General features: G+C 38.1%; 1 protein-coding gene across 4 annotated transcripts in view; it reads left to right on the forward strand.

The window, feature by feature from the left end:
* DOCK1 (dedicator of cytokinesis 1) overlaps positions 1 to 16,481 on the forward strand; it is a 347,244-nt gene that overhangs the window by 187,253 nt on the left and 143,510 nt on the right. For all 4 annotated transcript variants that reach the window (XR_014548912.1, XM_083616828.1, XM_083616827.1 and 1 more), the window contains one exon: positions 15,744 to 15,845. Coding sequence is in view for 3 of the 4 variants with exons in the window: in XM_083616828.1 (XP_083472954.1) it covers positions 15,744 to 15,845 (102 nt within the window). In the remaining variant the exon portion in view is untranslated. The remainder of the gene's footprint in view (positions 1 to 15,743; positions 15,846 to 16,481) is intronic.

Here is a 16,481-nt window from a genome sequence, read left to right on the forward strand (position 1 = left end):
TGAATGTGGTCAAGAAAGTGAAATACTTGGGGATTAACATGACAGCAAAAAATGGGAACTTATTTAAAGATAATTATGAAAAATGTTGGATGGAAGTGAAAAAAGACTTAGAAATTTGGTCAAATTTGAAGCTTTCCTTGTTGGGTCGAATTGCAGCTATAAAGATGAATGTATTGCCTAGAATGCTGTTTTTGTTTCAAACACTGCAAATTGTGGACAAGATGGATTGTTTCAAGAAGTGGCAGAAAGATATATCTAGATTTGTCTGGCAGGGCAAGAAGCCCAGAATAAAATTCAAGATATTAACCGATGCAAAGGAAAGGGGTGGATTTGCCCTGCCAGACTTTAAACTTTACTATGAATCAGCAGCATTCTGCTGGTTGAAAGACTGGCTGCTTCTTGAGAACACAGACATTTTGGATTTAGAAGGTTTTAACAATGTTTTCGGGTGGCATGCATATTTGTGGTACGACAAGGTTAAAGCACATAAAGCATTTAAGAACCATATTGTCAGGAAAGCTTTGTTCAATGTTTGGATAAGATATAAGGATTTATTGGAAAATAAAACCCCAAGGTGGCTGTCACCAATGGAAGCAAAAGCCCAGAAAAAGCTCAATATGGAGGCCAAATGGCCGAAATATTGGGAAATTTTGGAACAAGAGGGAGATAGACTAAAACTGCAGAGTTTTGAGAAACTAAAAAACAAAGTGCGAGATTGGCTTCATTATTATCAGATAATGGAGGCATATAATTTGGACAAGAAAATTGGCTTCCAAGTGGAAAAATCAAAATTAGAAACAGAACTGTTAGAACCCAAAACTAAGATTTTGTCAAGGATGTATAACTTGCTGTTGAAATGGAATACACAGGATGAAACGGTGAAATCTGCTATGATTAAATGGGCACAAGATGTTGGACATAACATTATGTTTGCTGACTGGGAACAGTTGTGGACCACAGGTATGAAATTTACGGCATGTAATGCCTTAAGAGAGAATATTATGAAAATGATATACAGGTGGTACATGACCCCAGTCAAGCTTGCAAAAATATATCATTTGCCCGATAATAAATGTTGGAAATGTAAAGAAACTGAAGGTACATTCTTTCACCTTTGGTGGACGTGCCCAAGAATCAAGGCTTTCTGGGAGATGATATATAATGAAATGAAAAAGGTATTTAAATATACCTTCCTGAAGAAACCAGAGGCCTTCCTTCTGGGCATTGTCGGCCAATTGGTGCCAAAGAAGGACAGAACTTTTTTTATGTACGCTACAACAGCAGCAAGAATACTTATTGCAAAGTATTGGAAGACACAAGATTTACCCACTTTGGAAGAATGGCAGATGAAGGTGATGGACTATATGGGATTGGCAGAAGTGACTGGCAGAATCCGAGACCAGGGAGAAGAGTCGGTGGAAGAAGATTGGAAGAAATTTAAAGATTATCTACAGAAATATTGTAAAAATAATGAATGTTAGAATGATGTTGGATAGAAATTAAGTGGTTTCCAGCTGTAATGCTTTAAGAGAATATGAAAAAAGGGTTATAAATAGGTAAAAACATAATGGTAAGGATTTGCTGAACCAACAATTTGAAGTGGAATACAAAAAAGGGAGGTATGAGGAGGTCTGGGAAACAAGCTAAAGGAAAATAAGCAATGGAAAATTTGTGTGTTTTTAATTATTTTTATTTTGTATTTTTGTTATTTTTTTCATTTTATTGTAATACTTTAAAAAATCTTAATAAATATTTTATTAAAAAAAAGAGAGAGAGAGCAGAAATCGTGCTCCGGTGACGCGGCGGCAGCAGGAGGCCCCATTGGCTAAAGTGGTGCTTCAGGTTAAGAACAGTTTCAGGTTAAGTACGGACCTCCGGAACAAATTAAGTACTTAACCTGAAGTACCACTGTATGCCAGTAGACTTGCCCTGTCTCACCTAAGCCAGTTAATGATTTCATCAGTGTTGAAGTAAGAATCAGCTGCCAGTATGGTTGGATTTTGTACATGGGCTGGGAGATGGGTGTCATCTTGTCCTTCACCTCAGGTAGCAAATGCCTTGGAGCACTCCTAGATGGCGCTGTCTAATTTCCTGGCGAGTCCTCAGTGCAGAAGAGAATTCTGAAGGCCTCAAGGTTATCACATATTTAAATACTTTGAACTTTCCATAGTCATATTATGTGTCAACTCTTAATTTCCAAAGGCTTTTCTCCTTGGGAAAGGATTCTGCAATTTCATTTGTCTCTTAAAAGAGCCATTCTCACCTGTGACTTTTATTGTTGTTGTTGTTGATGATGATGATGATGATGATAATTCATTTACTAATTTTCCACGAAGCGTTAACACTGCAAAATTAAAAACAAGATTTGCTGCTAAACCTGAATGAAAAAAGTACCGTCTGTAATGTGGTATGAATTTTTATTGCATTTGCTGAGTCTGTTTTTCAATTCAATTTGTACGAGTCTCAGTGGCACAGTTTGGTTTGGTTTTGAACTGAGCTTTATGAAAACAAAATAAAAGTGCATTCTTTGTTTCATGTTTGACAGAAAAGTTTAGGGGGGGAAAGCCCAGTTGAAAAGCAGCAGTATTCCCCAAAGAAAACAAAACAAAAAATTAGCTCAAAATGAGCTGAAGTTCTTTATTAGAGACACTCCCTCCCCACAAATCTGCACTTGAAAACGATAGATGGAAAAAAGAGCAAGAACATTTTCATACGTCGTCTAATAAACTGTTCATTGCATTAAAGCAAGTAATGCAAGTTGATTAAAACCATCCTTGGGTTTATTCTAGTTGTGGAACTCTGTAGTTAATAACTGGGATATGATAACAACGTGCTCTATAACCCACTGAATAAGATTTTGGTGTACTGAATGCTCCATTCTTTAAAATGGCTTTATACTTTTAGACAAGCTAAATTATAGGCATAATTTTCCATTTCTACTTTAAAATTTAATCCTTTTGATACGCTACCTTATCTTTCTGTAGAGCAATATTGAAGTAAGAGAAAGGTCAATCTTAAAAGGCATTAATGTAGTGATATGTGAAGCAGATGAAAACATTAAAACATATTGGAGAATATTGTTCACATAATATTTTGTAGTTATTTGGAGCCAATTTGATTCCCTCCCTCCCTCCCTCTCTTTCTTTTTTCTTTTCCTTCTCCTCATGCGATGAGGCTACATTTTAATATTTTAATGTTCCATTATTTTAATGTTGTTTTTTATTTTTGTTTTTAAGTTGTAATCATTCATCTTGTTTTTATTATTGCTTGTAAGCCGCTCTGAGCCCGGCCTTGGCTGGGGAGGGCAGGGTATAAATAAAAAATTATTATTATTATTTATCTGAAAATGTCTTTGTTGAAAAGACAATACTGAAAATTTGTGTTATGGTTCTGGATCAGAACTTGGCAGGGTAAAATCCGTTCAGCGGTCCAATTCTGAAGGGGTATTTTCAATTATTTTGTGGGAGTACAACTGTGGCGGGGGATTTTTTTTTTAAAGAATGGTTTTGAAAAGGTGTGAAATCAGGTAATGTTGAGGGCAGTTAAATAGTGGGGTAGTTAAATAGTGTGGTAATGCAAAATGAAATATGTAGGCAGATTGAAAAAGGCTGCAGCTTCCAAAAAGGCCTGGTGAGTAGCAAAGGACAGCCCGCAATTGGAAACTCTCTTGTCCCAAGGTTTTCAGCAGCGGCAGCGGGAGGCCCCATTAGCTAAAGTGGTACCTCAGGTTAAGAACAGTTTCAGGTTAAGAACGGACCTCCAGAATGAATTAAGTTCTTAACCCGAGGTACTACTGTATATGGCAGGGTAGCTGCTCCCCTGTCTCCCAGAAAACCCAACAACCTCAAAGAGCAGCAAAAGAGAAGTCCAGGACAGAGAGCTGTTGTCAGCCCCCAGGTAGAACCCCACTCCTACCTTCCTAGGGACTATTCACAAGTCTGTGTACTCAAAGGGGAAAACAAGCAAGAAGCAGCACATCCTAAAGAGCCCCCTCCCCCCCCACAAACACACATACATGCGTACATACATATATAGGAAGAGAGAGGGAGGAAGAGAGTGCATATGAGCATCCACTATTCAGACAGTAAACATGGGTGGACCAGTTGCTAGTGTCATTTTGGGGGGAAATACCATGCCACTGAACATGGTGGAATTGTGCTAGTACAAGTGTTTTAAGAAATGGGTCCTCTTTAGATACACACACGTATACCTGTTCAGTCATCACATCTGTGAAAAATTCACAGCTATATCAAGTGAGGGCTTAAAGGGGCATGCAAATTTGTCTCACTGTCATACCTTCTACTGAGATATTTAAGCCTCAAATCACAGTATTACTAGTTCCTCCACGGAAAGGAAACATGTTGCTTTGTTTTTCTTGCATTTTCTGTCTCAACAATACATGCAATCAATGTATATGCAGAGGCAAGCAAGTAAAGCAGTAGAGCAAATTACAGCCATATTTTATATGCTGTTTTCATAGTGCATAGGAAGCTTACAGATGTCTCTGTGGAAGCATATGCGAAAGAGTTCAAAAACAATCCCTGCAAAGCTCTTTGGTTCACAAAGACTTGTCTATTAGTTAAAGTCCCAGATGATGTGTCATCCATACAACTGCAATGCTTTAGCAAGCATTTTGAAAATCCAGTACAAGCATCAATGGGAAGGAATGCAAAAGGGAATGTTTTTATTGTGCTGGTTTGTGTATGTGATGATGCCTTATGCATACTTTGCCCCATTTGGATGATTTTACACTGTCTTTGTATGTGTTGTATATTGCAAACTCTTTGCAATACTGACATTCTGAATCATATCCTTCTACATATTTTCTGTAGGATTCCTCTAGGATTGACTGTCAGCACTGATTTATATAGGCCTTTTGCCTTCAAAGCAGTTGTGATAGGTGTAGTAATATATTTTTTACTCATAACATTGTAAGTTGAAGTAGTGGTATTAATGATTTCTAGTGGGAAGCTTAAGGTAGGAAACATAAGAACTTGCCTGAGGCTCTATGAGGAATTGTTCTTTTAGGCTTAGAATGTAGGAGTTCTAGGCTTTATGTTGTTTACTCAGATCAATATTTTTGGGCTTCTCTTTATGTTGTTTTTGGTGGATTTTTTTTTTTTAATATGTGCCTCAGTGAGGCTTTGCTTCTGTTGATAAGATGGTCAGGACACTGATTCAACAAAGCCCTGAAGCGATGCTAGAAGCACATTGATGCCACTATCTAGAGTAGGAGATTTCGTAAGTGGCTCTTATATTTGCTGCTACACAAAGAACAGTAAGAGCAGTACACTACTTGTGTGTGAGCCTACTCCTGACACCTTCTTATACCAGACCAGTCCCCAGCCATAAGTAATCAATGACGGTGGCTAAGCCTCCCATTTTACACTATGTACCTTTCCTAATGGGCAAAGTATCTGTACAGGCATGAGTGCGTGTTTGCATGTGTTTATTCATACACACACATACACAATTTTGCTACTATGCGTTAGGGCTGGGCGATACCTGGTTTTCAGTATCACAATATATCACCAGCTAAACTTTGCAATATGCCAATATATCATGATATTTGAAATAAGGGTGGAGCCAGTGCTTTTTTTCTGGGGGTACGCAGGGGTATGCATACCCCCAAACATTTTGTGAATCTAAGTTTGGCCTCATTGAGGGGCAGTATTTCAATATGCATAGGAAAATGAGAGTACCCCTAAAAAAATTTTAAGAAAAAAAGCACTGGATGGAGTTAGGTAGAAGTAGGCTGGCTTCACGGTTTTTCCTACATTGTGATTTTTGCTGGTGCCTACTCTTATAATTTGCTTACCCTCCCCCCCCCCCCCCCCCCGCACGAGGCAGGGGAGAGCTGAGCCCGCAGAGTTAACAGGGGCTGCAGGAATCAAGAGAAGCATTGGCTGGCTTCATGTTTTTTTCCACATTGTGATTTTTGCATAGCACGCACACATTATGATTCGCAATATATTGCCAAGTCAAAAGCCATCAATCTACTATCACAACATGAACTTCAAATCGGTTTTGGACGATATATTGATATATTGCCCAGCCCTGCAATGTGTAGTCCTTTGCTTATGATAGTTGCACAGTAACATCATGGCTTTTAACTCTAAATGAACATTACCATGAGAGTAAAGGTGGCAAAACAAAATCACATGTGATTTGGTCTAATACAGCTAGGTGCGTGAATAGCTTAATAAGACTCAGCAAAAGAGGGATCAAGGTGTTGAAACAGAAGCCTAGACACTGTATAAAATCAGAAAGAAGAGCAAGGCAGAGATTACAGGGTGTGCTAAAGAGAGGCAGGATCTAAACAGAGCAAGGGAGTTCAGAACTGCTACAACAGGTGCTTGACCATGGCAAAGATCTAGCAAACCAATGCATCAGCTACCCATTTATTCTGTGCTACACCTCTTTTCTCCTTGTTTTTCAAGCTTTATAAATCAGAATGCATAAATAGAGAAATAAGATGACCTGTCAGCCACCCAAATTCACTTGAGACTTGGTTGTAGTAATTGAGTCCTGCGGGATTAGCAGCAGGCCACGGAACCTTAGCATATTTCCATCCTCTTCATTGTCCCAAACTATGGTGGTGCAGCAATTTATTTTTGAATGTTATATCCAGCCTCACAGACTGAAAATAGGATTTCAATCTTATGTAAGTTCTGGGGTAGAGAACCTTTCAGCTGCAACTCACTCGCTGAGAAGAGATCTTAAACGTGATCCTCAGCAAGCACAACATGCTTATTCGTGTGGCATTCCACATGTTCAGCTACACATTTGAACCAGGCTCTCAGCTACTGTGTGTGAGTCTTTGGAATGCAAATATGGGCAACCAGCCCACACCATGGGAGCTCTGGGGTGTACTTGTGAAGTATGAAATAGGAAATGCAGGTGGGAAAGGTGTATGTGTGTACGATTGTTGTTGCATTTAAATTCCAGCTTTTGATATTCTACTTTTGTTCTAAAGTCAGATATTTTATATAGAGAAACTAGGTCACTTTTTATTATTCAACTTTTTCACTTTGTCCAGGCAGAATTGAATCCAGAGAGATTAACTGTAACAGCTGTGCAAAAATAACACATATCAGGAATGTTTTGTTTAGCATCCATTAGGAAAGTGGCGGTTATGAAACGAGTCCTTTTTCGATGAACAAAATACCTTTAAATAATTTGTGTATTCTTTAGGTATTCTCCAACTTCATCTCTGAAAGTGTTATCCTGTCAATTGCATTTAGCAGAGAATCTAGTTTAAATTAATGGGTGCCATCAGTGAAACATTTTAATATCAACATTATTATTGCTTTTTTCCTGTTTGCTACACAATTATGTGCCCTAAATTGTTTGATGCACTGCTGTGATCAGTTTGTGCATCATTCATCAGAGTGACCCAACACAGTCTTTAAGCTGAAGGTGATTTCTCTGTTTCATCATTTCATCATTATTGTCTAACCCCCAGCATCTGAAAGAGAAAAGTGTTCCACATTCTAGGTATTAAGAGAGCAGTTAACATTTTCCTCTTCAGTCCAGGTATTTTTTAGGATAGACACTACATTGGTGGTTAAGTAGCGCAAGGTAGCTACAGCCAGAATGACAACAAAGTAGATAAAAGTCATGCATTCTAGAAGCCTTGAAGCCTCTAGGGGTTCTCACACAGCTCAGAATACAACCCACTCTTAGGGGCCAGGCAGTCCTGGGCTTTCTGGAGGGCAGCTATTCCTATTGTTGATGAATTACAGGATAGAAAGCTTCACTTGAGGCTGTTTTTGAATATTTAGATAATATTTATGTGTTCTGTTTTGGAAGCCATAATGGAACCGTCATTGGTTGAGGCTGCAACACTGTACCCAGTAGGGCTTGCTTCTGAATAGTTGACGTGCATAGAATAGCACCATTAAAATCCAGTGCTGTTTGTACCACACTTGTAGCGGTCTATTGTTTTGGTACCATCCATCTCACGGAGTGGCACCTAAGTAAATATGGAAAACTGTCAACCTCTCTTCAATCACCTCTCTTTCTCAAGTGCCCACTTCAGGGGGGTGCAAGAACTACGTGGATCATGGAGGAAAGTAATTTGTCTCACTCAGTTCTACTGAGCACAGTTTCTTTCTCAGCATCATGTGTTTTTTGTTTTTGTTTTAATTTGAAAAGGCTGGTTTATCTGAGTATTCTATACTCCTTGTTCAGAAGAGAGAGGCCTGGCAGTGGGGAGGGATAACTTCGCATCTCCAGTGTCTGAGGTCTTCTTTGTTTTGTTCATCTTGGCTTCTTCGAGTTAGGCTTATCAGGAATTAATAGTGAGCAGTGGCTGTTTACAGCTTGGAAGAGTTCATTTGGAGGCTGCATGGAGGGCCATGGTGTTTTTACAAGCAGTTTTTATTCAGTTTTGTTATATAGTCTGCTTCCCACTGGTCTGAGTAACCAATTTGTCTTGTAGACTGCCGCTTGAGAGAATCTGAGGACAACTTATAGGTCAATAGCCAGTTGGCCACTACACACTCAGATTTCAAAGTGACAGTGACTCTTTTATTTTTTAGCTGTCAGGTATCAAATTTTAGTATACACTAGACTTGAAAGGTAAATGTTATGTCCTTATCTTTCACAAAGCTAGCTCTGCAATTCCCTGGAACTCTCCAAAGTTGTTTGAAGTGTCACAATTTAAAGTTCTGACATCTGCTTGACGGTAAAAGATACATAGCTTTGTTCGAATGAAATCAACCAAGTTAAAGCAATAAAAGGGTGGTTGCACTTCAGAGTGCACAACACTAAGTCATCTCAAGCTACTATTTTAATTGGTAACAAAATGCAGAAACAAAGTTGAATAAAAGTCCCTTTTGTTGATAGCGCCAAACATATTTGTCAGTTCAAAATTCAGCCCTCCATTTCTTAAATTAGAAAGTGGGGCATGATGTGTATACTTGCTGTTTATAGAAAGGGTTCTGGGAATATCGGGAACAGGAAAGGATAAGTTATATATAAAAGCAATAATTTAAAAGCACCACATATAAATTGGTTTCACAGCAGATGATGCCAAAAAGAGAGTCCCTAATTAATAAATTAAGCAACTATTTTAGGTTGCCTTTCAGGGCATAGCATACATAAAATAGTCATTAATAATAAAATAATAAGCAGCCAGTTTAAAACATCATAGCATCTTAAGTTTGTAGTGTGAGCTGGCAAGACCTGTTTTCTCTACCCGAAGCCTGCAATTTTTTTAAAAGAGATGTGCCAGTCTACTGATGTGCCCCAGAATACCTTGCAAATGTTGCTATTTGCGAATATTGCACCATCCCATATACTGGTAGCTCGTGAGTTGTGTTCAGTATCCTTTTCAGCACTCTAAGGGAACTTGGAACACAACTGTCATGTGGTGCATCCCCACTACGCCTAATAAATATTGCTGTCTCAAGCAGTTGCTTGGGTTACTTGTGCAGTGGTGATCTGCTAGAAACTGTGCATGCTTGAGGAAACAAGCAGATCGTATCAGAGCTAAGCTTTCTTAAGTCGGGTTTGGGAACTGTAAATAGTCTCGGCCCTGTTTTGCCTGCAGTTCTGCTTGCCAATTATTGAGAGTTTTAGTATCATATTGATTTAATATTCAGAGCACACTGAAGTAGACCTCTAAATTCCTTCAGCTGGAGCAACATCATGTCACTGCATTTCTCAGAGGGGTTTTTGCTCAAGCTAGCAGGTATTTCATTTCTAAAAGGAGAGGGGGCCACATTAAACCTTGAAGGCCACAGCCATTGACTTCAAAACATGTTTCCTTCATTCTCGATGGGGAAAAGCACTCTACACATGCTCAGGGGTACTCCCATTATTATTTGTTTGCATGTCTTGCAGCTTTCTCTGGTTTTGAACAGTCTGGGGAAAGAGATATGGGGAGTTCTGAGATTAAGCAGAAATTCAGAGTCTCACTTAGAAGAATGAGCAGGGTGGTCCCCAAATGTAACAGGGCTGGTTTAACACAATTTGAAGTAAGTGAAATAAGAGCCCTTAAATCCACAATCTACAATAATCTAAATGCACCACTGATATTAAGCCCCAATACCAGCTATTGGTGTTATTGTCTAAATTACGTTCAACCAAATTTAGAACTGTAACGATGTGGATTATATTTCATCAGCCTACCCACTGGAGAGCAATAGCAAGTAATGTTTTATATCTTTAATTTTTCTAAAATCTTGAGTTGGTTTTAATACTTAATTGGATCCATAGCATACTAATGTGCTGTTTTGCCTCTCCCATCCCCTTAATATAGCATATTGCTCTAGGCAGAACAAAGAAAAATCTAATTTTCTGAAAATCAATTTCAATTTTACACTAGGAGTAATTGTAAAGGTGCATTTATGTAGCCACAACAAAGGTCAACATATGGCCTTCTGGCATCTGCATACAGTTATTCCCTGTTTATCAAAAGAAGCAATGTTAAACTTTAAGTGCTTCACAAATGTCCATACTTACAAAGTGTGGAATTCCATACTCAAAAGGTACAAATATAATAAAGTAAATGGACATAAATGAACAGAGTAGTAGTTGAGCCATTGTAGCACGGCAATGTTAATGGATAGGGCATATAATTCGTCATATAATTAACAATGTGACCCTGAACCTTCAACGATACGGCAGCTAAATAACTTTCTCTCCCAACTGAGATAGTTGAAATATCAAGATTACTTAAATTGTGTTCCATGATGTACTGTGCCTTCAACCAGATCTTAATAGAAGCAAGAGTAATTCAGTCTTAATAACTTCTCTGTGGTGGGAGAAGGATCAATATCTCAGCCCATTTAAAAAAATGTTGACTTCTGTCCATAAAGGATTCTATTACAACCTGGATTATACAGTTTATTCGAAATGGATTTTTGGATGGAATGTAATTCAAATATATAAATTACAAAACCTCTCTCCCTTCATATCGCTTCCTTTGCAAGAATTGAAAATAGCAACAATTGCATTAAGTCAGCTTCATAGATCACTGCTGTTCAACAAAGATTATATTTTGCTTTGCAAATTCACATTCACAAATAAACTGCATTCTTTGTATATAGACAAAAAAATGTATTTAGACAAAAAAAAAACAGATGGGAGAAATTGACAACTTAAAGGCTATTTTTTGGAGTATTTTCATATATAAAGTGTTTCATGAGAAATAATCCTGGCAGTTTTAGTTATTGGAATTGTATAACTTGGTCATCTCTGCAAAATGTATCTACAAATTAGGATCAGCTGCTATATACTATGAGACACTTCCAGACATCTACAGATATGTCATTTCTTTTAGCATCATTAAATAGCATAGTTAATGAGCAAGTTACACACTAAATAAAGCAAAGCTAAGTGGAAAAAAATAGTGATTCTAGAATAATTAAAATAGCTCTATTCAGAAGATGTCCCATAGGAGGGAAAATGCAAGGGATGGAGGTCTTCCTGGATTAGGATACTTATTGTAAGTGCTTCTTGTAATTATTGTATTACAATAGAAATTGGAGCAACAATTATATTTTTGTATTCTTGGCACAAAGCTTGTTTTCAGGAATAGTTCCCCATTAAATCATTCTTTCTAACCAGCAGGTTTTGTCTGTTGTTTGAAGGAGGAACATAGCCAGTTTGAAAACCCAAACAGGCAATATTTCTGTGGTTTAATTTTACATACTTTGCTTTTCATCGGAAATGAAAATCAAGGACTTCTCTTTGTAACCAGTCAGATTGTAGATATAAGGGCTTTATAGATACACTTAGCATTGAGATACATGTGTCTGTGCAGCATTTGAAATGAATTTCCAAAATTAACAACAGTGTTGGGATAAAAAGATCCCATTGTGCAATACATATGCCTTGAATTATAAAGTGAAGTATAAATGTGTTATATAAACAAAAGGTTAAATCTGACAGCAGGTTCAATTGTGTCTTGAATGCTACAATAAAAATTAAATTAGCATCAAACACCAGTTTCTTTGACCTGAATTACACTGTCCTAAGTGAAATAGAAGAAAATGGAATATTTTTATGTTGTAAAAACTAGTACTTACACTCGAGGGAAATCTATTTCTGTGTTCCTTTATATGTATTTTTCAATGCTTCAAGCAATATAACAACACCTATAATACACATTATAGAAAATCAGAAGCATAAGAGAGGGAAAGGCAATGGGTGAATTCAAAGTAGCGTTAAGGAGAATGTTCCAACAGCGCAGGCATTTCTGTGTGTGGGTGGGGACTTGTACTGGCTCCCTCTAGCACAACCCTTGAGCTTGATGCAGCCCAGTTAATGCAGTGGATGGTATTCAATTCAGTTTTAATTTAAATGGGTCTACTCTGAGTAAATGGGGACGCGGGTGGCGCTGTGGGTTAAACCACAGAGCCTAGGACTTGCTGAACAGAAGGTCAGCGGTTCGAATCCCTGCGACGGGGTGAGCTCCCATTGCTCAGTCCCTGCTCCTGCCAACCTAGCAGTTCGAAAGCACGTCAAAGTGCAAGTAGATAAAGAGGTACCGCTCTGGCGGGAAGGTAAACGGCGTTTCCATGCACTGCTCTGGTTTCGCCAGAAGCGGCTTAGTCATGCTGGCCACATGACCCAAAAGATGTACGCCGGCTCCCTCGGCCAATAAAGCGAGATGAGCACCGCATCCCCACAGTCGGCCATGACTAGACCTAATGGTCAGGGGTCCCTTTACCTTTACTCTGAGTAAACCTTAGTTCAATACCACCCTTGCCGTCAACCCTTAAGTACCTGAGTGGGAAGGAGCATGTGCACCCAGTTGTTGGTATCAGCATTAGACATATTTTCATAGACATCTGAAGGCAGCCCTGTATCGGGAAGTTTTTAATGTCTGATGTTTCAGTTGTGTTTTTATATTCTGTTGGAAGCCACCTAGAGTGGCTGGGGGGGGGGACAGTCAGATAAGCAGGGTACAAGTAATAAGCTGTTGTTTTTGTTGTTGTTGTTGTTGTTGTTGTTGTTGTTGTTGTTGTTGTTGACATTCAGAACAGAATGGTTTGCTATTGACATTTCCCGGGGGCAAAGAGAACATATGACAGGCAAAAGTCTATCCTGTGGTTGCCATATGGACTTATTAGCTGATTTTTGCTCAGAAACCAGGCGTGCCAAGAGTCACCAACTGCTATTCAAGCAAGAACGTTAACAAGGGAAGATCAATCTGGCTCAAATTTCGTATGAATGGTTATACTCACCACTTGGTTCTAGCCTTGAATATCTCCCTGTGGCATCTTTTCCTTCCACTCTTCTCCCATCAGGTGCCTTATCTTTTTTTATTTGTAAGCTTGGTTGGTAGGGCAGCTCTTCTTTATTCACATGAGCTGCTTTGTGATATCATAATTGTCTGAAAAGCAAGATTAAAATGTGGGAAATAAATAAGTATTACCCAGTGTAGGGTGTAGGGTGGTCCGGATCTCCCGCTTTCTGTTTCCACATTAATTGAGGAGCAGCTAGAAAACCACAATTCCCCCCCCCTCCATGTTCTGTTGTGCTCTTAGTGAAAAAGAAAGCTAGGACAGATGATAGACTCGTGTTTGTGTGTGTGTGGTACTTGCCAAAAGCAGAAAAGCTATTGGAAGAAAGTACACAATGCTAATTAGGCTTACCAGATTTGAGGGCCTGGATTATGGCAATTTTGGCCCCTCCTCCATATACTGCCCAGAGTGGCTAGGGAGGTCCGGCCAGATAGGTGAGGTATAAGTAATTTATTATTATTATTATTATTATTATTATTATTATTATTATTATTATTATATACCTTACTTTCTTCACTAATTGAAGTGCATTCAGCGTATTTATTTTGAATAGGATTGCACGGTTAGTCTTAAGGTGAGCATTTACCCTGATTTTGTTTGCAGGGATATTAGATAATGTTGCCTATTTACTGAACGGTCATTCTAATTTGTTTTCAGGGACCTTGCATCAAGCAAATGTTATCTCACACTTTCCAGTGCATTTTCACATCACTTTCCTTATTGTAAAAAAAATCCGGTCTTTGGGGGGGGGATCTGGTTGCACCAAATCAGCTTTACTTGAGCAACCTTAATTTGCCGGTATGTTATTGAACACCATCCAAAAATAGAGAAAGTATAGAAGTGCCTTCATTTGCCTCATCCCTGAACTCTTTTGATGCAAACAGTTTTTTTTAATAAAAAACAACTGTGCGGTAATGAACTCATTACCATCTTTACATGTTATCCTTTTACCCATTTTATAGAAGTCAGGTTTTCTTTAAAAAATGTTTTTTTATTCTCCATTTCTACAGAACTATAACAGTTAGCTAATGGGATTAACCTATTCATCTCTCTAGCTCTTAACCATGCTAATTAATAAGATTTTTTTTAATGTGATTGTCTCTCTCTGCAATGATTCATCTTCTTTATTTGCTTATCAGCATAATCGTAGTAATTCCCATAGAGAAATACTGTGCAATTACAAAAGAGAGGATTAGGATCTCTTGATAAATGCTGAAGGTATTGGCAGATGAAGGAGAGGGTTTGTGTTTACACACATTAATCTTAAATAATTAGCCACTTAAAGAGAAAAGAAGTCACAAATGTACATGAGAGATAAGTCCATTTAAGTATCTTTCTTTAGTATTGATACACTTGAAGAACTCCATACAGTCTAAGCTTCCATTCATATAGAAAGTTTGCATATTATTTTCCCTCAGGCCCCATATTAATCTCTTGGTTGTTGCCCTTCTTCATCATAATTTAAATTGCTAAACAAACAGAATTAGGCTAGCATATGCATATGATCAAAGCTGTTAACCAGAAACAGAAATAAATGTAGATAATTAGTCATTGAGGCCATGAGTTTGCAAATCACAACTGTACCCATAACTTCTGAGTGTAGTCAGTAGCAAATAATTCCACCGTCATGAGGTTGTACCTTAAAAGAGTAATTTTAGAAAATGCTGTAGTTGTATCAGCCATTTGGTTGTTTTAAGTGTGATGAGGCACCGAGCACAGGAAGAAACTAGTGTGTTTTGGTTTCATCTCATATGTGTGGATCAATATGTTTGCGAGTTTTATAAATCCTGTGACCTTGCAGATAAATATATCATGAAAAATGATAGACATCTCAAAGGATACTTCTTATAAGAATCATTTTATTGCCCTTATTTGACAGTGAGATTATGTGAGCCCTTATTGTTTTGGTAATTTTCCGGTAACACTTTGTACTGAAGGTAGAAAATACTTTTATGAAGTTTATGCTATATCTAATTGGGAACAAAATATGCATGCTTTTGGATTGATTTGTCTGGATCTAATGGAGCTTTTGCATGAGCTGCAGTCACTTCCAGTTGTGCGAGGAAGGAAATTTTGGATGTTCTCAGACCAGGCATCCCCAAACTCGGCCCTCCAGATGTTTTGGGACTACAATTCCCATCATCCCTGACCACTGGTCCTGTTAGCTAGGGATGATGGGAGTTGTAGTCCCAAAGCATCTGGAGGGCAGAGTTTGGGGGTGCCTGTCTCAGACTCTGTCTTGCATATGTACCTTCCTGCAGAGCAAATGCTGTTCTGGAGAGCCTTCTGAACTCCAGGATTCTCTTTTGAGTTTATAGGATCCAATGGTTTCATGGGAGAATGAGTTTTGGGTTATATTCAGGAATTTCTTTAAAATAGTCTGACTTGTACGTTTTGCAACATGCCTACAGGAGTTGCCGGAGTACAGCTGCATCTTGCGTTGCATATTTACTTATTTAACTGATTGTCTTTCTTCTGTTACAGGGAAACTTTGTTGCAAGCATGACAGCTATTTTAAGACAAATGGAAGACTATCATTATGCCCATTTAATCAAGACCTTTGGGAAGATGAGATCGGATGTTGTTGTAAGTTCAACCTGAAACTTTGTTTCCCCCTTCTTCCTGCATTGATGTTTGTTTTTGTTGCTATTTGACAAAGAAAGTTATAAAGCTTATATAAAAAAAATTATGGGTGCCTCATGACCTGACATAAAAATCAATGAAACATTGCTTGCCTCCTGAGTGAAGAGCAAATATTGTTTCATTGCCTTGATATTAAATGATGAAACAACTGATACTCAAGGAAAATCAGAATTTGAAAACATGGCTTTAAGGAATTGGTGTTGGGGTGGGAAAACAAGATTTTATTCAGCTGAATCCTAGACCTAACCTTAAACCAACCAATAAGCTTCAGTGGTTATTCTCGGGATATTCCCTTGAACTTCCTCTTCTAATGTTTTTCAACTGGAATCATCCTACCTTGTTTTAAGTTGCTATTATATGCCAGATTTATTTACTTTGTTTAGTTAAATTCGTTTTTATTTGTGCATCTGCCATTTTAAGCAATATAACCTCACATGCTAGGTTTAAATATATGTTTTATTGTTAATGCCCGTAATGAGTGAAATTCTTCAAGGTTCTTTATAATCTTTCTTTCTGAGTGCATAGTACAACTTAATTAGAGCATAATAGAAGGGAATTTATAGCTAAGTAGATACCTCT

This window comes from Podarcis filfolensis (genome assembly GCF_964270895.1).
Source record: "Podarcis filfolensis genome assembly, chromosome: 5".
NCBI lineage: Eukaryota > Metazoa > Chordata > Lepidosauria > Squamata > Lacertidae > Podarcis > Podarcis filfolensis.